This window comes from Gadus macrocephalus, chromosome 16 (genome assembly GCF_031168955.1).
Source record: "Gadus macrocephalus chromosome 16, ASM3116895v1".
Classification (NCBI taxonomy): Eukaryota; Metazoa; Chordata; class Actinopteri; order Gadiformes; family Gadidae; genus Gadus; species Gadus macrocephalus.
In genome coordinates, this window is record NC_082397.1 from 4,279,745 (window position 1) to 4,307,232 (window position 27,488).

General features: G+C 43.9%; 2 protein-coding genes and 1 long non-coding RNA gene across 4 annotated transcripts in view; 1 reads left to right on the forward strand and 2 right to left on the reverse strand.

Moving 5' to 3' along the window:
• Positions 1-19,444, forward strand: part of mtus2b (microtubule associated tumor suppressor candidate 2b) — a 28,475-nt gene extending 9,031 nt beyond the window's left edge. The window contains exons 3-15 of one of the 2 annotated variants that reach the window (XM_060075635.1): positions 144-297; positions 702-911; positions 4,620-4,796; positions 6,957-7,034; positions 8,859-9,058; positions 12,797-12,863; positions 13,927-14,141; positions 15,236-15,341; positions 15,613-15,686; positions 15,900-15,998; positions 16,321-16,440; positions 16,978-17,078; positions 17,421-19,444. In XM_060075635.1, coding sequence (XP_059931618.1) covers positions 144-297; positions 702-911; positions 4,620-4,796; positions 6,957-7,034; positions 8,859-9,058; positions 12,797-12,863; positions 13,927-14,141; positions 15,236-15,341; positions 15,613-15,686; positions 15,900-15,998; positions 16,321-16,440; positions 16,978-17,078; positions 17,421-17,628 — 1,809 coding nt within the window. In that variant the 3' untranslated portion in view covers positions 17,629-19,444. The remainder of the gene's footprint in view (positions 1-143; positions 298-701; positions 912-4,619; positions 4,797-6,956; positions 7,035-8,858; positions 9,059-12,796; positions 12,864-13,926; positions 14,142-15,235; positions 15,342-15,612; positions 15,687-15,899; positions 15,999-16,320; positions 16,441-16,977; positions 17,079-17,420) is intronic. The other variant, XM_060075636.1, reaches the window with a different exon arrangement.
• Positions 19,445-19,662: 218 nt separating this feature from the next.
• On the reverse strand, positions 19,663-21,280 carry LOC132474796 (uncharacterized). The gene is made up of 2 exons (XR_009529730.1): positions 20,873-21,280; positions 19,663-20,444 (listed from the first exon to the last, which is right to left on the reverse strand). It is a non-coding gene; the product is annotated as an uncharacterized LOC132474796 (long non-coding RNA).
• Positions 21,281-21,429: 149 nt separating this feature from the next.
• On the reverse strand, positions 21,430-26,578 carry stoml3a (stomatin (EPB72)-like 3a). The gene is made up of 7 exons (XM_060075783.1): positions 26,573-26,578; positions 26,089-26,346; positions 25,719-25,791; positions 25,312-25,394; positions 24,643-24,846; positions 21,987-22,121; positions 21,430-21,662 (listed from the first exon to the last, which is right to left on the reverse strand). The coding sequence occupies exons 1-7, from the start codon at positions 26,576-26,578 to the stop codon at positions 21,471-21,473; spliced, it is 951 nt and encodes a 316-aa protein (XP_059931766.1). The 3' UTR covers positions 21,430-21,470.
• Between the last annotated feature and the right edge of the window lie 910 nt (positions 26,579-27,488).

The following is a 27,488-nucleotide window of genomic DNA, read 5'->3' on the forward strand; positions in this document are numbered from 1 at the left end:
TTCAATCACCTGCTGTTTCAATTCCAAATAATCAAAGTGTGGAAACACACTCATATCATATATTCACAATATTTATTTCCTTTCCTTCTACGTTATCTTTGTTTGATGTTGGTGGTCTCTGTGTTTAAAATGTTCCTTCTCAGCACCCTGCTGAAACAGGAGGTATGTTTCGCTCTCCGAGAACCATGAAGCCTCAATTAGGGATTGGCGCTGTCGCCAGGCAACAGCCCGCCAAAACTAAAGCTCCATTCAAGGTCCAAAGGCCAGCAGGGGGCCCCGGTCACGAGGACCCTTCAGGTGAGGGGGCGTTCTGCTACCTGAACATGATTCACATCTGAAATTCATGTCACATTAAAAGGGTGGGCAATAGAAGGTGGATAAGGTATTTTAAATTCACTTTGAATTCAATCAAATTCTAATTAAAATCAAATTTATTTCAAATTCAATGATTGTATCTCATGCTCTAATGCAAGTGCTTTTTTCTGTTAGAGAAACTTACTTCTTTGTCTATTGTTTTCCTTCCTTCCAATTTAATTCACGTTCCAGCAATTTAAGGATTTCATATAATTTAAGCAGTATAATTGTAAATTGTGATTAAAGTGATTCCTTTATATTGTTATTCATGAAATGATTAAAATAATTATTGTGGTTATTATTATCGTCAAATCTAAATAATTATATTGCTGTCCTTCAACCTCCAGGAGAGACCAGAAAGCCAGGCCACACCCATGAGTCTCTAGCCACACCCACCGGTCCCCTGCTGAGGGCGGGGCAGTCGGGGCTCCGCCCCCCGGGATATTCTGCCCTACCACCCGCTCGCCGGGCCTCCTTCGGATTCGCCCGCAGTGGCAGCCCCTCGTCCGTTAGCAGCAACCAATCAGGAGCCAGCGACCTCTGTCAACCTCATCAACGTGAGCCATATCTTTCTGGTCCTATCATTTGTTTGTTTCGCTGGGAAAAGGACACTTGTTCATGCACCGGTTTGCCGTTTTACCCATGACCCTAATGTTGATAATTAGGGAAAGCGAATAGATGGATGGATGGATGATGACTCAGGAAGTCTACTCTACATGTCCTTAAAGTGGAACTTATTATACCACCCAGAGCCGGCGCTGGCCGTTTCGGCGCCCTAGGCGACTCGAAATCAACTTGCGCCCTGGACAGGTTTTCCGAGCAGGGGGGACGGGGACGTGGACGGGACGGTTTCGGGCCGCCCTGGCGATTGCTCCCGCGCCCCCTCCCTTCTCCGTTCGCGTCGTATATTTTAATTGACTAATTAAGGGCGCCACCAGAGGGCGCCCCCAACGCATTTGTCGCCCTAGGCGGTCGCCTAGCTCGCCTATGCCGAGCGCCGGCCCTGATGCCACCATATGTCCCCTTTAACTTTCCTAGTTTGTCCTTCCTTTTGTTTACTTAGTTGAACATAACACAAGGATTATAATTTTAAAGTCAGATATATGTATAGAATATTTGAATGTAAGGTTGAGACTGCCCCTGTTTTCACCTCCCCAAATATGAGCATTCGAGCATATGAGTTGGTTGTACACTTTGTCACATAGAAGCCATGTTCTCTGTTGGTTAGTTACTGGCCTAATACGTCCTCAGTTCTGATCGGCTGATTAGTTACTAGCATCTCCTCCCCAGTGTCAGAGCATTAGTGGCTGTCTGACACAGAAGGTGGTCTTCAAGTGGAGACTCACTGGAGTCACACTGAACTACTCATTCATTCTGATCGAGACAGAGAGGGCTAGACTGATCTTGCTGGTTAGTCGGAATTCTGGAGTTTTATTAAGAACGGCTTTAGATTGTTCTCAGCTTCGATTCATCAAAAGCGTGAGACTGGGTTCCCTCGTGTCTTCTCATTGAAATAACCTCGGATTCCGTCGTATCTCAATCACGGCCGCTCTTATTTTGAAATACGAGGGAGCATCTGAGACAGTGTTTGAGTGAATGTAACCCAAAGCCCTTTGTTTTCAGACGGTTGTGCTAGATCTCTCAGTATGCAGCCAAAGCATGCTTATTGAGACTCTCACAGCTAGGATTTCCTCATGTGGTGCCAGCTCTGACAGCTAGCGATTGTCATGGACACCACTCCAACCGAGAAGATGATGATGAGGGATGTATTACTTTACAGATATCAGATAAAACTCCAATATCGTTATCTGCGAGGATTGTGTATTCAAGGCTTGAAACAGTATTCAGATCGGTTCTCGTTTTTGATTTATTTTTAAGGTAGAAAAAAAGGACCTAATAAAAAGGGGCAGGTCTGCCTACTCAGACATGGTGATTTCAACACGAAAAGGGGTTGGTTTTTGTTGATTTTAATTCAATATTTGAAAATGTGTTTAACGTTAATCTCAAAATGATCAAACAAGCAACAATTATTATTAATTTCATTATATTTGCTGGACAGTGAATTGTATTACCAGATTGGGTTGGGGTGAGGGGTGGGGATAGAGGTGGGGTCTGAGGATGTATATAAGTCTCAGTAAGGGGTTGATAGTTACCTCCGAACTCTGTGGGATTCACTAACCGATAGCCTCCATCTCTCAGCCAATCGCGTACCTCGTCTCATGGCCTCCGGAGAGCCCAGCCACCATTGGTCCTACCAGGGGGATTCTCTCTGGCTAATTCTGCTTCAAGCTTCCAGCTTGTTCCATTACATCTATTATTTAGTATCTACACTATGTGGTTCCTATAAGACACGTGATCTCTTTGTTTGTACAAAACTACATCAGTCAATGAAGCAATGGAGATGTATTAGCTTTCTGATTAGTTAAATAATGGGCATGGTTTGGCTGATAATTCTGCTGTATCTTTTCCAGGCAATTTAAACTGCCTCGAAAAGATACAGCAGTAAGGTACAGTGCACGTAAGGCTGAATTACATGTGAGTCAATTAATTATTAATAAGGTTATTAATTAACTGTAAGAGGGGGTTAGGGTTATGGCAGATTTAACATTTAATGTCCATGCAGTGTTTGATATCAACTTTACAATCTGTAGACAGATGTCATAAGCAAAATGAGAAGAAGCTTTATTTATGTGTGTGTGTGTGTGTGTGTGTGTTTGTGCGTGCGTGCGTGCGTGCGTGCGTGCGTGTGTGCGCGCGAGTGCGTGCCTGTGAAGTTATTGATTGCAGTGACCAAGGTGAATGTTTCAATGCGGCATTTAGATGGAACCATTCCATGGAAGCTTTTAATTTTCTTAGGGATTGCTTTAATTGAAAGATAACTCTTAAAATATCTGTGTGAAAGTCCTTAGGTCGGATATCTTCATATATTATGTTTTATTGTGGTAATTAAATCCCACAACAGAATTGTTTAATGGATGCAAATAGTTACAGGCCAAATACTTAATCACGGAAGTGATGAATAATTGAGCTGTTTACACCCAACTGCTTTCCGTATGCCCATCTGTGACAGGGCAAGGTCTAGCAAGGCAAAAGGAACAAGAGAGAAAGGACCCATATGCACACAAGAACTCTGGGGAATGTCACACAAAGGCTTTTAATTAGGAAAACGCCAATATCTCAGTCCCAGAAACTGGCATAGAAAAGACTAATAACTAGAGCCCAACAATGACCAAGGGACATGACAAATATAACGAACCGACAAGTGACCAAATTAAGTGAACTGGTATAAATGAGGAAACAACGGTGACAGGGGGTGAGGGGCAGGGGAAAGGACGCTCAGGTGAGGGGAATTAAAGGTGACAAATTATACCACCAGGTGTGAGTGTGACCAGCCATTACAAGCCGTTTTGAAAATCTGCCTCTTCTGGCATCATAGGTGGGCGTGTCCACCTAGATGAATGACGGATTGATGGGACTGGTCTATCCAGCATACGTCTAGGTTGACACGCCCGCTTGAGTTTTCAAGACGGCTTGTTAAGGCTAATCAGACTCGCACCTGATTGTATGTCACCTTTAAGTGAATGCAGATGGGAGTGGCAGGATCTGTGAAACAAGGTGAAGAGTCATCGGACGTCTGCTGGATAGGTGGAGATGGGAACCCAAACAGAGAGGCAGACTATGACAATCTGTTTATGTCTTCTATCAATGATAAAGGGTTGATACCATGGCAACCCTGCTGTACCGTGGCAAAGTCTTTACAAACGCAAAAGCAGATTTGTCATGTGAAATTTACCTGATGCTTGTTCTTAGAAATTGTGTGACGGTTTCACACTGCGCCTGGGTTGAAGGTTAATTGTGTGGAGCAGGCAATTTTGACATATTTGAGGATGTAAAGCAACATCTATATATGATATATGTTTTTTTTTTAACAATTATTGCAATTTATTTGAAGATGGTGTGTGGAATAAATGTGTGTGTTTCTGCGCACCGTTCCGGCCAACTTTGATCATTTAACCCTAATCCTCCGGAACTATTATTTAAAATAATTTAATTATCATTTTCATAAGTCATTAAATGAATCCATGGTTCACTAACAATGCTAATTAACTTTTAATGTGGAACATTAGGCAACAGAAATAACTATTACATTTTCTATTTTTCTGATTTAAGCTCATACAAATACAAAACAGTGACGCATAGACAAAACAAATTAAACAAAACAACAAACGGCAATTAATCTCAACAACCGACTTTCTTTTCCACAGACCCGAGCAGAGGGGGAGATGAGGCGTCTCTGCACAGGGTCACAGCACCCCCTAGTGGCCCCCGGGAGAACAGCCCCCATCCTCATAGCTCCTCCCCCAGCCCTGGCTCCACCCCCGCTCTCCAGCGACGCACTGCTACCCCTCCCCGAGGCTCCCCAGCTCGAGGGTCCCCACAAGGTGAGCTAGGAGTTGTCCTGTAGCCGTGTTTACTGTTGATGTCTATTTATACACTCCTCGTGTCGCTACTGTTGTGGCTGTTGTTGCCATGGCTGAAACACAACACATTCTCACACATGCACGTGTGCTGCACACATACACACATGTTTGTGTGTGCGCACACACGCACGCGCGCACACACACACACGCGCACGCACGCACACACGCACACTAAATCACTCACGCTCCCCTATCAGGTTCCCACAAACACTTGAAGGTCATTCTGTCCGTCGACAATGTGACTGGAGGTAGGATGTTATTAAAGTTACAAAACAACATGAACTTGAGCTTTGATTGGTTGTTTTAGATGGGCGAGGAGGGGGCGTGGCCTTGGTGGGAGGAGCTTCAGAACACAACAGTTTGACCGCATGACACTAGACAGCTGAAGCTAACAGCTCAACACACACACTCTGGCGTTGCCCCTTTGGTAGGCAGCTAGTTGCTAGTCGCTCACGTGTCTGTCTGCACACACCACTTGCTCCAAAAGTGTTATATTGATGATTGCTACTGAATATTTTAGTAGGATTGTTTGATTAATTATTAGTCACCTGTATCTAATCAAAAGATTCAGTTTTTTACAAATCTTTTGCACATAGCCAGTACAATCTATATATATATATATTATTATTATTATTATTATTTTTTAATACATATATTATATTCTACTCTATTGCCATGAGTATTTTACAAGCATAAATGCTTGTTGTTTTTGTTGTTGGTATGGTATTGTATAGCTGCGTTACAGTGGTGTAGCAGCAGTGGTGTAATAGTCATTTGATATAGAAGATGGATAACAAGAAGCATTTGCTAAATAGTAATTTCCTTGTTAAATAGACCATGAAGTCGCCTCAGCAGCAGCAGCAGTGTCCTCTACTGGTCGAGGTGTGAACTGCTCCTGCTGGATGCTGGTTGGTTCACTGTATCTCAGTCAAGCTGAGATATTCTGCTTTCTTTATCAGTTTACTATCAACACACACTGTTTTAGGGGAGACGACTGTCTGACTGACTGATTATATAATAATGATAACATCTGTGTGTAGCCTATCGCTGATATTATCCTATTTACAAAACCAACCAACCCGAAGTCTGAGGCACCCCAATTATTTTGTTCTATATAATATCAGTATAGAGCAAGTGAACTAAATGTTATGTTATTTTTTTTAAAACCTGATGATTGGTCTTATTTGTTCGTCAACATACTAACATAATGCCGTTTTCTCACTGCTACTGAAATGAGACTGTAACTTAGAGAAAACTAGAGTAAAATCCTGTTTTTTGCCAGTCTCCCTCAAACCGTTGTGAACGTCACTCTACTCCGCACGCAGACAGCGTTCTTTCGGTGACGTCGGTGGTCGGAGGTTTTTTTTCAAATTTCAGGGCGCTCTGAAAATGATGCGCTGGCTGCAAGACTGGCGCGCAGAACGTAACGCCATGTGGACAAGGGCTTAAATGCAACCCTAGTATAACGCTGTACGGTGTGTGTGTGTGTGTGTGTGTGTGTGTGTCGATGTTGAAGCCACGTCTGAGCAGCGGTTTATTTTGATGTTCTTCCCGTGGGAGGATGACGCTTCTCGGACACTCATAGTAGGCTTTAAGGCCACGTTGTGTTGCTAATTTCATGTACAACGAAAACGCCCCCTCCTCCATATAGCCTACGTTTTTTTAGATGAACAGATTCAAATTCACACGCTTATATAACCGTGTGGAAGGATTTACATTTTAATTTACATTTGTATAGGTAGTAAATATTTCATGTTCGTGTGACGCTCACGGTCAAAATAGACTACTGAATTTCTGACTATCCAAATGTCAGATGACGTCATTCTAACTACACGTAGGAGTATGTGATAAATTCGTCAAAACCTTACAGAACAGGCATACTGGTCGGGAACGACTATGTTGATCTTTATATATCTAACCTATATTCAGTATGAGCTGTGTCATACATATTCTAATGTAACTATTCGGTCTTCCACTATTCTTGAATGTATGAATGCAAACTACATTATTATACAGCGCATTTTTTTAAGTATGAATATATACTACATATTATCCTACTATATAATATAGTATATGGTATATGGTAGTTGTCCTGTCTCTGACAGTGTTTTAATCTCTCAGCGTCCAGGAAGGAGCTCCATAGCTCCCCAGCCACCCCTAAACACCTCGCAATGGTTTCTCCCAAACCACAGTCCCCTGGTGAGTCCGTGTGTGTGTGTGTGTGTGTATTTGCCCATGTTTTCTAGTTAATTTTTGTGTTACTGTGTGTGTGTATGTGTGTGTGTGTGTGCGTGTGTGTGGATGTACACTTGCCTCTATCTACTGGCGTGTGTGTGTGTGTGTGTGTGTGTGTGTGTGTGTGTGTGTGTGTGTGTGTGTGTGTGTGTGTGTGTGTGTGTGTGTGTGTGTGTGTGTGTTTCCGTGTTTTGTGCCTGTCTATATGTAAATGTATGTGTTACTGTGTTTGTTTATGTACACATGTGTCTGTGTTACTATCTACTGTTGTGTGTTTGCGTGAGTGTGTTTGTCGGATGTGTGTGTGTGTGTGTGTGTGTGTGTGTGTGTGTGTGTGTGTGTGTGTGTGTGTGTGTGTGTGTGTGTGTGTGTGTGTGTGTGTGTGTGTGTGTGTGTTTGTGCATGTACATGTACATGTGGGTTGGGTTTGTTTACGCTAAAATGTCATTACCCTAATGGCATTGTTCCTTTATTCCTTCAATAATGTATGTCATCTCTCTCTCTCTCTCTTTCCCTCTGTGTCTCTTTCTTGCCTTACTGTGTTTTACAACCCATGCCACACCCGCCGTTGCCATGGTGATCATGCTAGTTACGTTGCGCTGAAAAGCTCAAGCTAATTTCAGCCATAGGTCAGATTACTCACCTGTTCAAACTCGCACACAACGTCTAACTGATCACTGTTTTGATTGTTGTTGTTTTTTTGTTTTGTTTTGTTTTGTCTTGTTTTTGTTTTATTTATTTCTTATTGCTTATGTTTATTTATTTATTTATTTATTTTTTTTCCACAATGTCTTGTTTTTTAAAAAATGTATGATGACTATATGCTCTGTAAGGTGACCTTGGGTGTCTTGAAAGGCGCCTCTAAATGAAATGTATTATTATTATTATTATTATTATTCATTAATTACACAAATCAGCATTTATCTATTTGTAGTGTATTTATCTTATCGGATTAAAGTGTGATCTTGTTGGAAAATACCAGACACAACTACAGTAAATAAATACATATTTTATAGCAATGCCTTTTTAAATCGTTAATAATGTAGTGGCTGCTTGACAGTGCGGTTGTAACTCGACACAGTTAGCGAGTCACACAGCTACCATTTATCAAACACATCGAGTATTCGTACCCACAACCTTTCGACAACCTTTCCACTATTAGGCATGTGTTCTGTACTGTACCCCCCACATCCCCATCATTCCTTGTAGGTATAACAAAGAAGAACCTTAGTCTTGACCAATATCCCCTCGAACCAGGGGTACCACTGTTTTGTCCCAACCTCACCCAACCCCTGCCCCCCAACCCCAGTCTACTGTAGAGTTCACATTTCTACCAAGCAGTGTGATTTCATTCTAACCAATAAACCTTTTCTTCCTTTGTTTAGGATCTCAGTGGGTAGTTCACCTTTTATATTATGTAGTTTGCGAGGCCAAGGATAAACATTTTTATTGAAAGAATAATAAAAGTCTGGCAAGGATTGTACATGAATGAGTGGGCATACACCTCTGCAAAGCAATCATTCGGCAAAAATATAAATCATAACGGCCGCACTCAGTAAATCGTCGCCCTTAAACGGTCTAGAAACTAATGGGTGACGTCAATGATTCATCCACAGACCTCGCTCTTTTAAATTTTTTACCTTTCATATATATAAAAAAGAAAATTGTGAATCACACCGTCTGGATCACATTTAAATTTCGCTCTACTATGTGCAAATGACAACGAAGAGAATTATTATTACTTCTATGATTTTTTTACCCAGAATCCTCTCTCTCTCTCCGCTGTAGCCCGAGGGCAGTCGCCCGCGGCGGGCCACGCTGGCCCCCGGGACGAGGGCGTTCGGGAGAGCGAGCGGGCGCTGGTGCAACAGCTCCGCAGCCTGTGCCAGGACCAGGCCCAGCAGGTCCAGTACCTCCAGGCCCAGCTCAGGAAGGCGTCGCTCGGCCTGGAGGTCTTCGCCATCACCACCCAGCACTTCTGCCAGAAGGTGCGTCGAAGGAGCGCTTTGTGGTTTTCAGCCACGCTTAAAATTGTGTTTTATTGGAGGCTGATGGGCCAACCACGTGGGCGATACGCCATTTGGCAACCCACAGGTTAGATTCCAGCCTGGTTTATATTTCCACTAGTGTTTTGAGTATGTCTCCGAAAAACGCACAACAGTGAAAACGTACGTACGTAGCATGTTAACCCCCATCGTCTGGCTGTACAGAACTGGGCGCAAAGAGAAACGGTTGAGCAGTGGTTGCCATTGGTTACGTCAGGTGTTGTATGGTCTGGTCAATCCGAAAACAGATGTTCAAAAAATGCATTTTAAAAGAATGCTTGGAGATTTCAAGTTAAAGTAGCCTGTGGTTTGAAACAACAGACTTGTGTGTCTGTGTTTATACGTGATTAGAAATCATTATATTGTTGTACATTTCTGCTGCTATAGTAGAGTCCAGAATAGAGCCTTGCATTTGTCTTTAAATGATGAAAGAAATAATTGTATATGCTGCTTGGAATTGAATATTTGCTTAGAAAATAGGGGTATTACTCTTAATCATGTGAGACGTTGACTTCCATGTTATCTCACCCAAGCCTGCCCATATTCAGTGATATACAGAAAGATACATAAAAAATGCCGCCAATTTGGTATGATCCACTTCTATCCAGAGCATGATACGATAACGTGAGTGCATGCATGTTTTAGCATTGGGTGGCCCCGATGGGGGGGATTCAAACCCAGGATTTCCATTCATTTCCTCCTACCTCACCCAAATCGCTCACTACGCTGAAATTCCCCCGTCCCACTTAATCTCCCAGCATGCATCACTGCCGCTGCTGGTGGGAGTGGAATATGTTTTATAGCCTGTAGTAAAAACACAGCTGTGTGATGTGGATAACAAAGAAAGCGTTCTGGGCGGTTACCCCGGACACGCCCTCGGTCTACTCTCAGGTCCGGGATTTGATCCAGGACCTGTCGTGAACAAGAGTATTGATCGGTTAGTGTATTGATTTGTCATTGGAGCACAAAAGACATTGTTGATATTTAGGATGAAACAGGGCGCTGGAATTGTGGTGTTGTGACACAGGGTTGAGATTGAAAGGTATTATAGGAGTGGATATGGTGGATATCTTTGTGCAATGTAAAGTGTGCTGTTTTTGAGATTGAGTCAAATGTTATTGGTTTAAATGTTCTTAATGCTATAGCCAGAAAAAAACATGATTTTGTGATTAAATGGTTCCATTAGTATCTGTAGAAGGTCAGCCAGTGTGTGTGTGTGTGTGTGTGTGTGTGTGTGTGTGTGTGTGTGTGTGTGTGTGTGTGTGTGTGTGTGTGTGTGTGTGTGTGTGTGTGTGTGTGTGTGTGTGCATGACAAGACATGGTTAATTGGCAATTTATTGATCCTCCTCCATCTTCTCTCTACTCCAATTGTTGCCCGGGTGTGTGTGCTTATCTTTTGCTATTTGTGTGTAGTCTGGGCTGGGCAGTCTTTGTTACAGGAAGGATCACGTCAGGGCTGTGTCCTGTGACATCTTTTCCTTCAACACCTCCTTTTCTTCTTTACTTTCCTATTCCCTCTTTTCCTATGCTATTCTCTTCTTTCCTTCCCTCCCATCCTCTGCTCATTATTAATGTCTCCTCCTCTCCTACACCCTTGTCTTATTGTCATCTTCATCCCCCTCTCTTTCTCTCCTCTCCTTTTTTTTACCCTTGTCCTTCCCTCCTCTCGTTGTCTCATCTCCTTTCTCTCTCTCCTCCTTGAACTCCTCTTCTCTCCTCCCCATCCTCCCTCACCAGGGGAAGTCCCCCTCTGCATTTGTTTCCTAGTCTCTCTCTCTCTCTCTCTCTCTCTCTCTCTCTCTCTCTCTCTCTCTCTCTTCTCTGTATCGCTCTTCCTTCATCCCCCTCCCTTAGCAGGGTGCATCCCTCTCCCTCTGTTTACTGCTTTCTCTCCTCCCTCCCTCTCTCTCTCTCCCTCTCGCTCTCTCTCTCACTCTGTGTATCTCCTGCTGCTCTCTCTCTCTCTACATCCTGGCTGGTACTCCAGCAGGACAGAATGATGCTGTCTGTTAGCCTGCTAGCCTGCTAGGCTGCATGCTATGGGACTGGGCTGCGCTAAGAATGTCCTCCATCCCATTCGCTGTCTGGAGCCCACGGTAAAAAAAACACCAGCATCCAGGTCTGATGCTAGTCTCTCTTTCTGTTTCTATGTCTGTCGCTGATTGTCATTCCTGCTCTGATGCTGTGTGCGTTTCTCTCTCCCTCTCTCTATTCTTCTGTTATATCACCTCTTTTCGCTCTCTCTCTCTCTCGATCTCCCCCGATCTCTTTTTTTCCCTCCCTCTCTTTAATCTCTCTCTCCCATCTCTCGCTCTCCCATACACACCCTCTCTATCTGTTTCTCTCCAGCTCTGTCGCTTCACAGCAGTGGGTTTGGGGGAGTCTTGTGTGTGTGTGTGTGTGTGTGTGTGTGTGTGTGTGTGTGTGCTCGTTTCCATTTGGACACAGACACTGTAAGTGTCTATGCATGTGCTTGTGCATGATTGCGTTCAAGTCTGTTTTGGTCTGCTCTCTCATAGCGTAGCATCGTAGCACCCTTTAGCATTTGACTAGAGTGGATGCAGGAAGGGAGTGTCTGAGCCATTAGGGGAGAGTGGGAGATGAGGGAGGGTCGAGGGGCTGGATGTGCTGAGTCAAAGCAGGCTTAGCGTCGCTCTCTGCCCCCCTCTCCTTTCCTCCATCCGCTAGCATAACGGCTAGTGCTAGCGTCAGGGCTACTGTTGGCATCTGTGCTAGTGTTAACTCGGCCCGGCCGGTGTAGCCATCAGTGCTTTTTTTTTTTAGCAACGGTGCTAGTGTTAGCGTCAATGCTTGTGCGAGCGCAAATTAGACACTAATTATGAGACTACCAAGCTAATAAGCGGGCGTTTGCTACCACAGCATTATGTCTGTTATTTAATTATTGTAAACCTGATTATGTTATCTGTGTTATTATCTGAACGGGTGTGCACCTTATTTTGGTTCTTGGGTTTTTTAAAAGCATCAATCAAGATCAACATTTGTGCTCCTAGTGGATCGAGCGAGATCATAGCTAGAGGACGTCCGTCTGCATAGCTGCCCTTACACACACATCCCTGTTTACCTTTCCGGTAACTGGATGTGGTTGCCATGGCGAGGCGTTTAATTCGAGATCAGGACATTAGAGAGGGGTTAGTGGGCTCCCAGGGGGGAAACCGGTGAAACACGCAGGAGTAATGAATTATGGGATGGGGGTTTAGGAGGAGCTGAGGAGGAGAAGCCGAGTTGCCACAGCGGGATGAAAAATGGTTGTTCCTTCTCTCTGAGGTCACTGCGGTCGCCACCTGACGACGACGCGTCATGGCTTAGGAGCTTTTAGAAAGATGACTTCACCGCTCAGACTCCCTCAGACTTGTGGTACTCTCTCTCTCTCTCTGCCCTCTCTATCTCTATCTCTTCTCTGTCTCTCTATCTGTCTCTCTATATATCAGTACATCAAGTCCGTTATCGTTTTCTTTAAAGTGGGCAATACAAAGTACTTCTTACTTTACCTTAAAGAGTAACTACACACTAGACTTATTTAATACATTTTCTGCCATCTCAAAATGTGGTGTGTGTGTGTGTGTGTGTGTGTGTGTGTGTGTGTGTGTGTGTGTGTGTGTGTGTGTGTGTGTGTGTGTGTGTGTGTGTGTGTGTGTGTGTGTGTGTGTGTGTGTGTTTCAGAGTGAAAGTGCCATAGAGAAGCAGAGGGAGCTGTCACTGGAGCTCGCTAAGATCAGGGATGAAGTGGGTAAGTGACATCACAATGTTAACACAACTAGAACATGTCAGGAGACTAGTATAGATCAGGAACAGGCTAGCCTGAACGGTAAGTTACAAATGCCGAAATTATAGCACATCTCAGTAGAATTTACCCAATTAGAAAGCTAGGATGGTTCATAATATGCACACTGATTAGTATTCTAGCGCAGATCAGAATGCAAAAACCATTCTGATCACAAACCAATGCTCGTTTAAACCAGAATGTTACGGCAGGCCTCACTTTCTGCAGTTCCGATCCCGGAGTGAAGCCGCAGTAACCCCAACTGCTGTTGCCCAGCCTTTAGGTCAAGTGTTGCATTCAACGATTGATTCCTCAGTGTTAAGCGTTGCACTTGTGAACACGTTTGGCAAATAATTGTACCACAAACTGCTCTGTCCTTGTAAAATAAACGGTAATTTCCTTTCCTTTAGAATCTAGCGTTGGTTGGTTGCTTGCTTGTAAAGCACACCGTCGTCTCCTCAACGTTTCGTTCTTGTGACCCAAACGCTGTCTCCTTAAAGGGACACTGTGTAATATTTTAAGTCATTTATTACCTAAAATCAACGTATTCATTCGTAAATAAGTCCTCATTGGTGTAAAATTATCTCTGTCAAAAATCTCACTTATCCTCCTGAGCGAAGAATAATTAATATGTAGTAACATAGGACGGGTAAGCTTCATGGAGGCTTCCATGTTCTTCCGGTCTATGAACTGCCGAGAGGGACAAAAAGCATTACGTGGTACAGGAAAGGCAAACGCTTTTTCACTCTGAGCCAGCGTGAATGATGACTGAAATAATTCACTATCTTGCTCGAGGAATAATTACACATACATCATTAGCTTACACTAATGATTCAATGCAGTATGAAATAACGAACCTCATCATCACTCGAATGACTCGCTGAGGTAGTATTGGATGTCATGACACAGCTTCTTGGCACATACTGCCCGCCGTGGTTTTTGAACCAGCGAGCACTATTAGTTTGAATGCAATATACAATTGTACCACTAGATGGGGGTAATGTTTACACAGTGTCCCTTTAATGTGCAGCGGTTAGCGTGGCGCGCTGGGAGCACCTGCAGCGGGACAAGGAGGAGTTGGAACGGCGCTTCCGTAGCGAGCTGCGCGGGCTGCGTTCCCGCCAGCAGGGGGAGCTGGTGGCCCTGGAGGAGCGACTGAGGGCCCGACACGCAGAGGAGAGCCTCCGCCTGCGGGAGGAGCAGCAGCAGGAGATGGAGGAGCTACGCGCCTCCCAGGAGGAGCAGGTGGGTGTGTCTGCAACATTAGCTCTGTTCCCGCCCGATTTTTCATTGGCTATTTTAACTTCCATCCGGAGACGAAGAAATAGAGAAATTGCAATGTACACAGCGGTAGCAAGGGAAATACAGGGAGGACGTCGAGTGCCTTACTTATGGGAGAGCACAATCGGGTGATGACGTTACACGTTGATGTCGGCAGGGTTGCTATGGCCGGTCGTTATGCGGAAATCGGAAAGACTGTCAGTCCTGTGTGTTCAAAGTTTGCTACGTCACAGCTGTTTCGAAAAGTGTGTTTCCATCTCCCATTTTGCGAATTTACTCTCTTTCGCATTTCTCAAAAACCACCTCAAGCGAGCGGATAAACTTTTTTGCGAATTAGAGGATTTTGATGCGAATTTTGGTGTTTCCATCACCGTTTACTGATTCGATACTTCAAAGTTTGTATAAAATCAGGGGGATGGAAATGCACCTTATGAACCAACTTTTCCTTGTTTTTTTTCACAGCACATTATGCAGTATAATCTTACAGAAAAAAAAAACCAGCATGATGGTTTCCCTTTAAATGCCACCGGTAGAAATTGCATTTCCGGCAATGTTTTGAGTGTGTCTCAGAAAACGCACCTAAGTGAATACGTACGTAGTTGTATGTGCATTTTAACTATAGTCGTCTAGCTCAGGGGTCCCCAACCTTTTCAGCATCAAGGACCGGTATGATTCTCAAAAAGTTTCACGGGCCGGGGGGGGGGGGGGGGGTTGGGTTATGTTGCGCAGAGGTTGCCAAAAGTGCAAAAATGTTATATGCAATCTAACAACTGCCCATAGACTTATGGCATGTAAAAGAGTGACAGTATTGCGAAGTAAATTGAGTTTATTAAGTGTGCATGCATTTTGCATGAATTAAAAAAAAAAATAAAAAAACTTTTTATTTTTTTTCTAGTCATGTCGTAGCCTCGTTAACCTACGGCCCGGTTAGGAATGTCCCGCGGCCCGGTGGTTGGGGACCGCTGGTCTAGCTGTACACAACTGGGAGCCGAGGCAGACGGTTGAGCAGTGGTTGCTATTGGTGACGTGAGGTTTTTTACGGTCCGATTGGTTCCCAGATCGACGACATGAGCGAGAGCCACGAGGCGTCCCTGATGGAGATGGAGAAGACCCACAACGACACCCTAGTCACCCTGAGAGAGGAGAACACTAGGACGGTCAAAAGTACATGTTACCTCATCATAACCTTAGCATTATCTGACTATGACCTTCTCATTACCTCATGAATACCAGACGATGTCTTTCCATAACTCTCCTAGAGCATTCTTCCTAAATGATTTGGAGAAGCGATGAGCATGAGCCTAGTTTTGGTTTGTTTTAAACTACACATTAACAACCGTCGTCTTAACGTTTGCTGACCTTGCCATTTTGAAAAGTATTCGTTATTTTAGCCGTCGGTGACATTAAGGGTTGACACTCTGAACTTTATTCTCAGACCTGAAGATGGCCCACGAGCAGCAGAGGAAGTCCCTAGAGGAAGACTTTGAGAAGCTTCGTCTGTCGTTGCAGGTAAATCATGTCTTCTCTGTTCCCTTATTTCTCTGCCAGCCTGAACGTCTTCCTATTTATTGCTCTTTATTACTCGTGCTAAACTGTCAATTGCTTTTATAAAGCATATTTTAATACAGCAAAGAATACTGCAATGGAATAAGTGTATGCATGTCATGAGGGCCCCTTACCACTGGACTCCCCCCGCCCTGTGTGTTTGGTTGGGTCCACCAGGACCAGGTGGACACACTGACCTTCCAGAACCGCAGCCTGCGGGACCGGGCCAAACGCTTCGAGGAGGCCCTGCGACGGAGCACCGATGAGCAGATAGTGGTAATGAACTGATGGTGGTAATGAGCAGATAGTGGTAATGAGCAGATAGTGGTAATGAGCAGATAGTGGTAATGAGCAGATAGTGGTAATGAACTGATAGTGGTAATGAACTGATAGTGGTAATGAACTGATAGTGCTAATGAGCAGCTAGTGGTAATGAGCTGATAATGGTAATGAGCTGATAATGGTAATGAAATGTTACATAAGTATTATTATTATTATTATTGGTAGGATTTTCAAATATTGTTGATCTGTTTCATCTTTTTCTGGGCCATTAACCCTGACCGAAGCTGATGATTCTATGTGTTCGCTGTGGTCACAGGAGGCCCTGGCTCCCTACCAGCACATCGAGGAGGACCTGAAGAGCCTAAAGGAGGTGCTGGAGATGAAGAATCAGCAAATCCACCAGCAGGAGGTGAAGATCTCTGAGCTGGAGATAATGGTAAGCTCCAAACCCCTGCTCAATGCTACCAGGCTTCAAAATACTATGTGTATTTTAGTATTCGTCCCAGAAGGGAAATTGAGGATCATGTTATGTTACATAAGTAATGTTTGAATACTGATAATTGGCCAATAGGAAACGTGGAATTTCTATTAACATTCTTGAAACCTGGAATTTCCTTTTCCATCTAAAATGTTGTTTGTGTAGCTTTTGTTTAGCGGTAAATAATTATATACATCTCTGAATACTGATAATGTTCTCGAGACCAACAAGAAGCCATGCAACAATTACTACAATGTAATTATGTGCACAAAATTGACAGATATTCATGCTTACATTGACATATACTGACATTAATCATTCATAAAGCATAACTAGTCTAGACGATAAAGACAACATCAATTATTAATGTATGTCAATGTATGTGAAGTGAACCAATTGATTGGCAATATATTTCCATTTAAAATGGCGTCTTGGCAGCCTGAGGTATACTATGAAGAATTTAATGTTGTGTTTGTCTCCTCCTGTGCTTTTGAGCAGGCTGAAAAGAACGTGTACCTGGAGGAGAGAGTGCAGGTGTTACAGCAGCAGAACGAAGATCTCAAGGCCAGGATCGACAAGAACGTTGCCACGTCCAGGTCAGTGGACGTAGACGCCTACTCAATGCACTACACTTTCTATTGTTCCCTGCAAGCATCCTGTCAAAGAGAGTTGTTTACATGTTGAATTAAATTATTATAATTCCGTCACGGTTATATTTTCCTCTCAAAAAATGAATGCGTCTCTAAACAGGGTCGGACTTTTACCTTGAACATTTGTGGGACTTTCAATAAACAATTTGCATTAGTTTTCTCGCACAAGAAAAAAAACGTCATCTTGAAGAGTGTGTCTCTATTTTTAACTTTAACACAGTGGGCCTTTTACTTTTCATATTCCTTCCCTCTCTCACCTTTGACTACCCCACTTCCGACTCTCCTCAGGCAACTCTCAGCGGAGAATGCCAACCTGCAGGTGCATGTGGAGCAGGAGAGCAAGGAGAAGAAGCGCTTGAGTCGCAATAACGAGGAGCTCCTGTGGCGCCTACAGACGGGGGAGCTCAGCCCCCACATGTCCCCGAGCTCCTCCCCCATCCACCAGACCTTCTCCAACCCCGGCTCGCCGGCACGCCCGCACTCCTACCACCAATAGGACGCCCCGTCAGGGAATACGCGGTGAACGATTTGGTGCACAATCTACCAATGTGGTTTGTTTGTGCACACACTGACAGAACATGTAGGATTTGGTTGAAGATAACCGATTGATATCGAAACCAAAACTGAGGCAAGGGCAGACATTAAGGTGCACGTCCTAAGGCAGCGTCTATGAATGGATTGAGATGCTTCGTATAGCGCTCTGTTGAAGGTTCCCCTCCGTTCACAGGGTGCGGTATTGTGGATGAAATGACATTACTGAAACTGAAATAACTCTAAAGTATTAAACTCTCCATCTTTTACAGTCTGTGGGGACAGTGTATGTCCATTTTACCTTGTGACACATTTCAAACCTCATAGCCCAGGGATTTCTAGCTCTGAGTTGAGTAGCGATGCTTTGGATCGAATGTGTGACTCTATCCTACATTGTCTTAACCTCCATGCAGTACACTGAACTGTACCTCCATGCGGTACTTAGCACTGTATCTCCATGCGGTACGTCAAACTGTGCCTCAATGCGGTACGCTGAACTGTACCTCAATGCGGATACAAAATACCTGAGTATCAAAGACACAATATCAAATACCTGGATATCAAATACCGGAGTATCAAAGGCATGAACATCCAAGGCAAATCTCAGTCCAACAAAATCAGAATATCAAAGACCTTAGAATTGAATATCTGAGTCGAAGACCTGTATATCAAATCAGTATTCAATCAGTATTCAAATCCAGATGAGCAATGACCTGGGTATCAAGAAAATGAGTATTAAAATCAATGGTCAAAGACAAGAATATCAAAGACCAAAGTATTAAAGACCCGAGTATCAATCCCAGACCAGGAACCACAACTTCAGGGGAATTAAAAATGTCCTCGCTCACCGTGCCTCATATCCACATGTTTCTCCACCATCACCACCCAGGGATCTAGACAAGCATCTGAATGTCCATCAAGAACACAGAGAAACGCCTCATCTTTTTTCCCGCCATTTCCTCCCACCAGCAGCGCATCCCCTCGAGGCGACAATGGGCGGTGGGCCTCCCATTGAACCAAACGGCTACGTAATACTACTACTATCCAAGTGCAGTCAGTAATGAAACAATTTAACAGAACTTGAACAGAACCTACAGGACGTGAAGAATACTGTTATGAGCTCTTTTCAGAGTTTGATTTGGTTTCTTGTAGGAATAACCGTTTTATTAGCGAGCCGGCAGCTTCTTGATCAGCCAATGGACCCCTTTTTCTACTTCCTGTTTCCCCTCAAGAAGCGACGCAATTTGCCTGGCCCAATAGTTAGATCTTAAGACAATTAGGTCAATGCAATGCAATACTAGTATTACCGTTTATAATTTCAAGTGTACGAACTGGACACATATTTCAAAATGTTCCTCTCCGTCTGTAAAAGCATGCGCTGTCTTACGGCCCGACTTTAACTGGTGCATTTTTGGGGACTGATTTTGTCAACTTTACAGCATGTGGGAATGGGGTACGTAGAGCAATTTAACTCACCCAGGACGTTCCTTTATATGTTTCAACTGACATTCCATGGAAAGCTTAGGAAAATAACATTTGAAGACCCCATTACCGATTTGATTACTCCTTCAATTGTACCTGGCCGTCGTTTGTGCGATTGGCTGGAGTGGTTGCTGTTTGTATAATCGTCTTTTTCTTCTTTTTTTTCTTATCAATGTGTGACTGAGAGGATATGAACTTCCACGTCACCACCCTGGATTTAAAAGTTCTCTCAGTTTCCGTCGTCATACCATTTGACATTTTAAAAAAAACCTCTGGAAATAACGGCAAGGAGATGTAAATGGATGGAAAGTGGTTGAGATGAGCTTGAGAAATTAGCCTCCTGTTACGTTTCTAACATGGGAATAATCTCATGTTTTGAGGAGGATCACGACTTGTCTGAGGGAACCAACTGCCATTAATTGTATTCTACTGGAGTTTGAAATTCTTTCAAAAACATGTTTCTTTACATTGACTTTCGTCTTAGTTTCGGCATTCCAAGTAGCCTACGTTGTATGTATTTATTTATGCATTTACATTTTTTAAACTGCCGTTTGCTTTCAGCAACTACCAGTAGAAAACTGCTGGAAGGATGAATTACATTGAATGCTGGATAACCAATTGTAATATATAGACATACAAACACACACCCACGCAGACGTTCTTGCGTAAAATGTCTGCATGAAGCAGAATTGGTACGACTATTATTATCCAAACTCAAATCTCTCAAGGGTTGCACCATTTGACGAAAAACGTATTGTTGCAAACCATATTCCTCGCTATCAGGTACTTAAAGGGCAGTGACTGTGTCTTTGTGGACATGACCGTGTTGTCTCTGACTGAATCTTAGCTTCACAGTAGAAAAGGGAAGTGTTTACAGTCATGTCGAAGCAAAAGCTCTATTTCGCTAGCTAGCCGTTGATGTTTTTTCATTGTTAACGGGGCCTAAGTTTTAACGATTGTACCCACTCATTTACCACATTTCTCTCCTTGAAGACGTTTATTTCAAAGCATGTCTATTTTTTATGCCTGTTATTTATTATTATTTATTATCATTGTTTTGTATTTTATCGAAATTGCAGCTTTTGTTGATTACAAGATTGTTATCCGTGATAAGACCCTTGTCTGTACTATATACGCTACACCAGTGTTTCCCCCAGGAAATGTCTTAGTCAAGGTGGTCGAGCAGCAGGCAGGGCCGCTGCCATTTAAATTCCAATTATTTTTATCTTTATTCTTTGTACCTGGTGGAAGTATGTTTCCTTACCCTACGAGAGTAGGGTTGGTAGTCAAGGCGGGGCCCTATTGTTGTTAAAGGCACCCAGTGCAACTTTCGAGGCTTAAAAACAAACATTCAATTTCTAGTCTTTTTTACACGTAAGTTTCAATAACTCCATACCATTACATACCGACATTCAAGCAGCAAAGATGAGACGTCGTTGTGTGGTGAGAACTGATACAAAATCGATAACAACAATGCCGCCATTTTCTTTATTTTTTGTAACCTACAATAAATAAAGCAGGCTTCCAGTCAATGGAAAAATGGCTTCTCCCCACCGGCGATTGTTGTTGTTTACGATTTTCTATCAGTTCTCACCACACAACGACGTCTCATCTTTGCTCCTTGAATGTCGTTATGTAATGGTATGGAGTTATTGAAACTTACTACGTGTAAAAAAGACTAGAAATTGAATGTTTATTTTTCATTGAATGTTTACATAAAGTTGCACTGGGTGCCTTTAAGGCGGCCGCCTTGACCATACAGAACTGTGGGAAACACTGGTTGCACTTTGTATTCAAGTAAGACATCACATTAAAAGAGTGTACAAACAAGATATATGTAAAATGTCAATATACGGATGTATAGCGCTCCCTGTAACATTTTGCCGTGACAGTGGTGCAAAACGATATAAGCCATCGAAAAGAAGAGTAAAAATCTTGCAAAAGTGGCACAGCTAAGAATATCAGCAGGTTTAAGGAAATGATAAGCGCCTTACGATTCAGCAGACTCACATTCAAGCTACAAAACCCTAACCGTAGCTTGTTAAAGGATTAAGCTGACGTATTATACCACCAGGTGTGACTGTGATTAGCCGTTACAAAGCGTGTTGAAAATCTGCCTCTTCTGACATCACAAGTGGGCGTGTCCACCTAGATGTATGACGGCTAGATGAGCAGCTTTCTTCTACATTCCACCGGGTAGGCTGGTGGACTGATCTATCAAGCACACATCTAGGTGGACACGCCCACTCGTGACGTCAGAAGAGGCAGATTTTGCAAAACGGCTTGCGGTGTAACGTGTCACCATTAACACGACGATACGCAGCGTCACTTCCTGTTCATGAAGTGCGCCATGACGTCAATGGGCAGGGGGAAGATGATGGTGGAGTTCTTCTCGGCCGCGATGCTGTTCAGGGTCTGTAGGTAGCGCAGCTGCAGGGCGCCGGGGGACTCGGCCAGGACCAGCCCCGCCTCTTTGAGGGCACGCGACGCGTTCATCTCCCCCTCGGCTGCGATCACCTGAGGCCGGCCGGTTGGTTACCATGGTGGCCAGGTGGCAATAAAAAACAAAAGAATATTCAGAATTATAACAGAACTGCTCTAAAAAAAACGATATCAAAACTACTATGTCAAAGAAACAGTACATTGTTTATTATTGTTCAGATGCCCAACATGCCAATCCAAAGCATTGCTTGGAATTAGTAGCGTTTGATGCTGTCCCAGGTCTTTGATTATAGTATTTGACATTGGACAAATCGTCCTTTGAGCTTTGTGTCACTGCGTCTAAAGGCACACGGGACATGAGCTGTTGTTAAACCTTCCCTGCCCCAGCGCCCCACCCACCTTAGCTCTGGCCTCGCGGCTGGCCTCTGCCTCCGCTGCCATGGCCCGCTGCAGCTGGTGGGGCAGCTTGACGTCCTTAATCTCCACCCGCTCCACCTTGATGCCCCACTGGTGTGTCGCTTCGTCCAGGGACCCCTGCAGCCGGGCCAGGTCAAGTCGGAGTTATACCCCTGCGCTGAGCAGCTGTACTATTTGACAAAGCATTGGCTCTATGCCGGTGCCTGCATGTATCCTTCCACTTCATCTGCCAAATAGTTTCCAAAGGTCACTAATTCAGTAGTCTCGCAAAGCCAGACCAAACTACAGCAAGTAGAATGGTCTGGAGCAGGGGTGCCCAACCAGTCGATCGCGGTCTACCAGTAGACCGCCGACAGATCCCAAGTCGACCGCGAGGGGTGAATAAAAAAAATAAAAAAAATTGCGCGGGACATTTACGCGCGGTAGCGCATGCGCTGTCAACAGCAGTTGAAAGCCGTCAACAGTAGGCCTAGTTACACACTCCTAAACGTTGACACGTTGGAAATTATTTTGACGGAACTTGCTCAATCCCAAACGCCACAAAAAAACATTAACGATGTATGTCGCCTATGTGGAGATAATTTTATAGATAAAAAGAACAAACATCGTTTGATTCTTTGTCACGATGATTTCAAGCCACCATACACTTTGGCCCTTGAGGATCTCACGGGACCTATAAAAACGAACGACGTTTTAACATTTATATGTGGTTCTTGTAGAACACTACTAAAGAAATACCGTAGGAGCTATTGTGAAGTGGAACGGATCGGTTCATTGGTTAAATCCATGTCAAACGCTCATGCCGCTGTCAGAGTGAAACGATGCGCCAAATCCACACCAACCGGCGATAGTCGTGACCGCAAACGCATCGTCCCCGGGGAGAATCCTGCCAGACGGAGTCTCCAAGGTAATGTCAAAATAGGCTATGTTGTGGTCCTACCATTGTAATGAAATCAGATAGTCAGTAATCAGTAATTACATTATATTAAAATTAAACAAGATTGGATGTCTAGTTCCACAAACAATTTCGAAAACTTGTCTGTAGGCCTATAGCCATTTACCACCAACTGCTATTCATGGGTCTCTTTGGAAAACAATGTTATACTGTCCAGAGATGTGTCCACGGAAAGAGCCAAACATGCCAACTTTACAGCGCCGTCAAAGTCCTCTTCAAAACTCGCCATACTGCCTAGTTTTCGAGTTTGAGGGGGAGCACAATACTGTAACGTCAGCAACCGGAAGGGGAGGAGTCGCGGCCAAATCGGCCGCTAAGCAATAGAGTGGCGAAGTCACACCCCTTCCGGTAGGGCTCATGGGACCTATGAGATCGAAAAATATGAATGGGTGTCAATGGAGAGAAAATAATTATTTTCTGGTCCCGGTCTTTATATGCCCTGGATTACACATATGTTGTTTGTGGATTTAAAGGATAATTTTTCATGCAAAGAGTTCGACCGTTTATTGTGCAATTGTTCAGATAAAGGCTGTAGAGAAAACACAACGAGAAAGACTACACGGCTCGTATGTGACGTCACGCTCCCTGCGACTGGCGTGGAGAAGACCGACAATCTTCCCATCGGCATAACTGAAACTCTGCACGTGCCCCGATTTATAATGGTTTTAACCTCTTTCGATGCTTTTATCCTCCCCTTGGAAAAAGCGGTGAAGTGGGGCAGAGAGATCGCCATCTCTGTGCCGAGTTCCAAGGGCGGGTGTGTTGACGTATATCATATGCGTCGAGAGCAGCGAAGAGCTGTAGTTCACAAAGCGGCCTCACATAAAACCTAAAATTATCAAACTTCTTCACGAACATTTTTAGTTTTCTTTGCATGAAAAATTATCCTTTAAATCCACAAACAACATATGTGTAATCCAGGGCATATAAAGACTGGGACCAGAAAATAATTATTTTCTCTCCATTGACACCCATTCATATTTTTCGATCTCATAGGTCCCATGAGCCCTACCGGAAGGGGCGTGACTTCGCCACTCTATAGAGTGGTAAGTTTGATCATTTAAACCATTATAAGTCGGGGCACGTGCAGAGTTTCAGTTATGCCGATGGGAAGATTGTCGGTCTTCTCCACGCCAGTCGCAGGTAGCGTGACGTCACATACGAGCCGTGTAGTCTTTCTCGTTGTGTTTTCTCTACAGCCTTTATCTGAACAATTGCACAATAAACGGTCGAACTCTTTGCATGAAAAATTATCCTTTAAATCCACAAACAACATATGTGTAATCCAGGGCATATAAAGACCGGGACCAGAAAATAATTATTTTCTCTCCATTGACACCCATTCATATTTTTCGATCTCATAGGTCCCATGAGCCCTACCGGAAGGGGCGTGACTTCGCCACTCTATAGACGCTGTCCACTTCCGTTCAGCCAGACTACTAATTCAGTGACATCTGGTGACATGTCCTATTACCATCAATTTCAACCCCTTCAACTAGTTAAAAATATACCAGAAAACTTTGCATGAATAGCAAAGTGGGCTGGTTTTGACCTTGCATGTAGTATGACATTTGTCTCCCTCTGGGGGCTATGCAGATGAAAGAGGCCATGCAGTGTACCTACACAGAAGTATATTTAGACATATTTTCACACATAGGGGGATGGACTGGGCTCTGTCCCGACCTGCATGTCGTGTGATATGCCCTCGCGGTCCGACAGGAGTTCCGCCAGTTTCTTGGTGCCCAGGATATTCCTCAAGGTGGTCTGGGCCAGCAGCTTTGTGGCGTGGTGCGGATCCTTCACATTGGTCACGGACAACATGGGGCAGTGGACCCGGTAGTAGACCACTCCGTCCACAGACACGGTCACAGAGTCTTTGGTCAGGATCTACGGAGCACAACGCATCAAGGGTTGTGTTCAGGGAGGGGGTCTGCGAGGGCGTGCTTCGCTCTAAGAACAATATGATTTAATACTGGTCAGCCCAAAGGCCGCCAGTAGGAAATCTATTAGTTGATAGGTTTGAACATGTCGAGAGAGAGAGAGAGAGAGAGAGAGAGAGAGAGAGAGAGAGAGAGAGAGAGAGAGAGAGAGAGAGAGAGAGAGAGAGAGAGAGAGAGAGAGAGAGAGAGAGAGAGAGAGAGATTAAGGAACAGAGTCATGTGAGAGGGAGCGAGAGAGAAAGGGAGGGAGGGAGGGAGGGAGGGATACAGACAGAGAGATAGGATAGTGGGATGGGGAGAGAAAGAGAGTAATCGAGGATGTGGGAGAGAGCGAGTGAGGGAGGGAGGAGGTGGGGGGGGGGGGGGGGAGATCTTATTTGAGATCATGGAAGTTGGGAGTAGTGTCTTCTACCTCTTGTGGAGGGATGTCATAGGAGACAGTTCTTAGGTCCACCTTGGTGAACTTGTCTGTGCATGGATTGACGAAGAACAGCCCTGCAAAAAAACACAGTGATGTTAAGATTCAGAACCAAAAAGTGTTAACGTTTGCAACAAAATGCTGTGTTGCGGTTTAATGCTCTACTGTTGCATGATTCAGAAGATACTTTTGTTACACTTTACATTGCAGTGTCCAGTTACAGTGGACAAGTAGGTACTGTGGTGGAACAAGCAGTATCAAAACATGTCAGTGTTAGGGTTACGGTTAGGCTGTTGCATAACATTATTACATATTAAGTCCAGGAAACATTTGAGTAATAATTCTGTCGTTTCTAACATGTTTTGCCGTGAGGGACCATAATGTAAAGTTGCGTGACGCACCTGGTCCCTTAGGCTTCTTGTCCAGTATGCGACCGAGACGGAAAAGTACGGCTCGCTCGTACTCCTGCACTATCTAAAAGGTTGAAGATTTATATTTTTAAAGAAGGGACAATGCACAAGGTATACAATCACACGATAACATATAAATGCCTGTAGCAGGCATGTTTCAAAGAAAAGATGTTTGGAATCACACAAACACAGAACATCCAGGACAAGACATTTGCAAGACTGTCTGGAGCCCAACCATCCACAAACAAGATAGGAAAAGAACCAAACTATGGGGCCACAATTTGCAAAAAAAAATGCCAGAATATATTTTAAATAATACATGTGCGAGCCATGGCCATTAATGAATAGGTATAGTGCTTACCGTAACACACTTGAATATTGAAACAGGGAATGTGGCGAGCACGAAAAACATAGATGTAAGGTACAGACACCAACCGAAACATCCCAGAGACCCGGATGTATCTGTAGAGGAATCACGCGAGCTATTACGAACAATATGGGAAAATACACAAAAAAGCAAATGCAGACACAAACACAAACACACACACGCACACACACGTGTACACACGCAATCCCTGAAGGTATTGCGGTGTGAATGCTGACGCTGAAATGCCTTGACCTTGAATAATCATTACACTGAATCTAGGATATCTGATGAACATTTTGAAGGTAGAATGAAGCATTTCTAAGATCATTCACACCAATAACCGATGAGCAAAGCATTCTGGAATTTTGGTTGATACTTAAAGGCTACCATTAATAAATGGAACTTTATTGTTACGTTTATGTCAATGTTTTTTGTTAAAAAATGTGAGGATTATTTTTTGGAATTAAAAGTCACCAACCTTCATTGTTTAGCTCTGGGCTGATATCCACCTTGGTTACCATTTCCGTTGTGCTTGTGGTCGGAGTGAGCAGAGAGGTGTGTTGGGATTAATTTACCTGCCAGTTCTCTCTCTACCGTCACATCAGGGCGATGAGGGCGTGGCTACCCCACCCACCCTCTCCCACCCCTTCTCCCACAACGTCTGCTCCCAGTGCAACCCAGTACACAATACAGGTAACCACGGATTGGGCTGCACCTGAGCAGTTAGCGCTCACGAGTTCAGTAACACCAGTGTGTTTTTCCACACATAGGTAGGCTATTTTTCCAGCCGTATGTTTCCATCTTGTCCTCGCAGTGTTTTTCTCGTCGTGTTCTCACCTCTAATGTCGTAGGCCTAGTTCATAAATATATAATCGTCTGGATTTTGACACCTCTGCCCGGAACTTGGAACCCGATGAAAATAATACCCCCAATCCGAGTGATCGATGACGTTCTTGCTGTATGTTTCCATCTTGTTCTCACAGTGTTTTTCTCGTCGTGTTCTCACCTCTAATGTCTTAGGCCTAGTTCATAAATATAACCGTCCAGGTTTTGACACCTCTGCCAGGAACTTGGAACAAGATGAAATTATCATGTTTCTTGTCTTACTGTTCAACTATCTGCATTGACAAATATTGTGCGATACTCTATGGAGGTAAATCTGTGCCATCGGATTTTGAATATAAAAAGCCATTGAATTCTAAGCACTGAATATTTGTGGCACGAGAGCGCAGAGCCGATAGTAGGCCTACTGCGCAACTGAAGCGGCAGCAGCCTGTAGTTCCTGTGGAAGCACGGCGTTCCTCGAGAAGAGGCGCCCGACAGCAACCTGCTTATAATTTGTCATCCTCATATCTGTATCATGTCACTCGGTGCGGAATAGTGTTGGCTCTGCA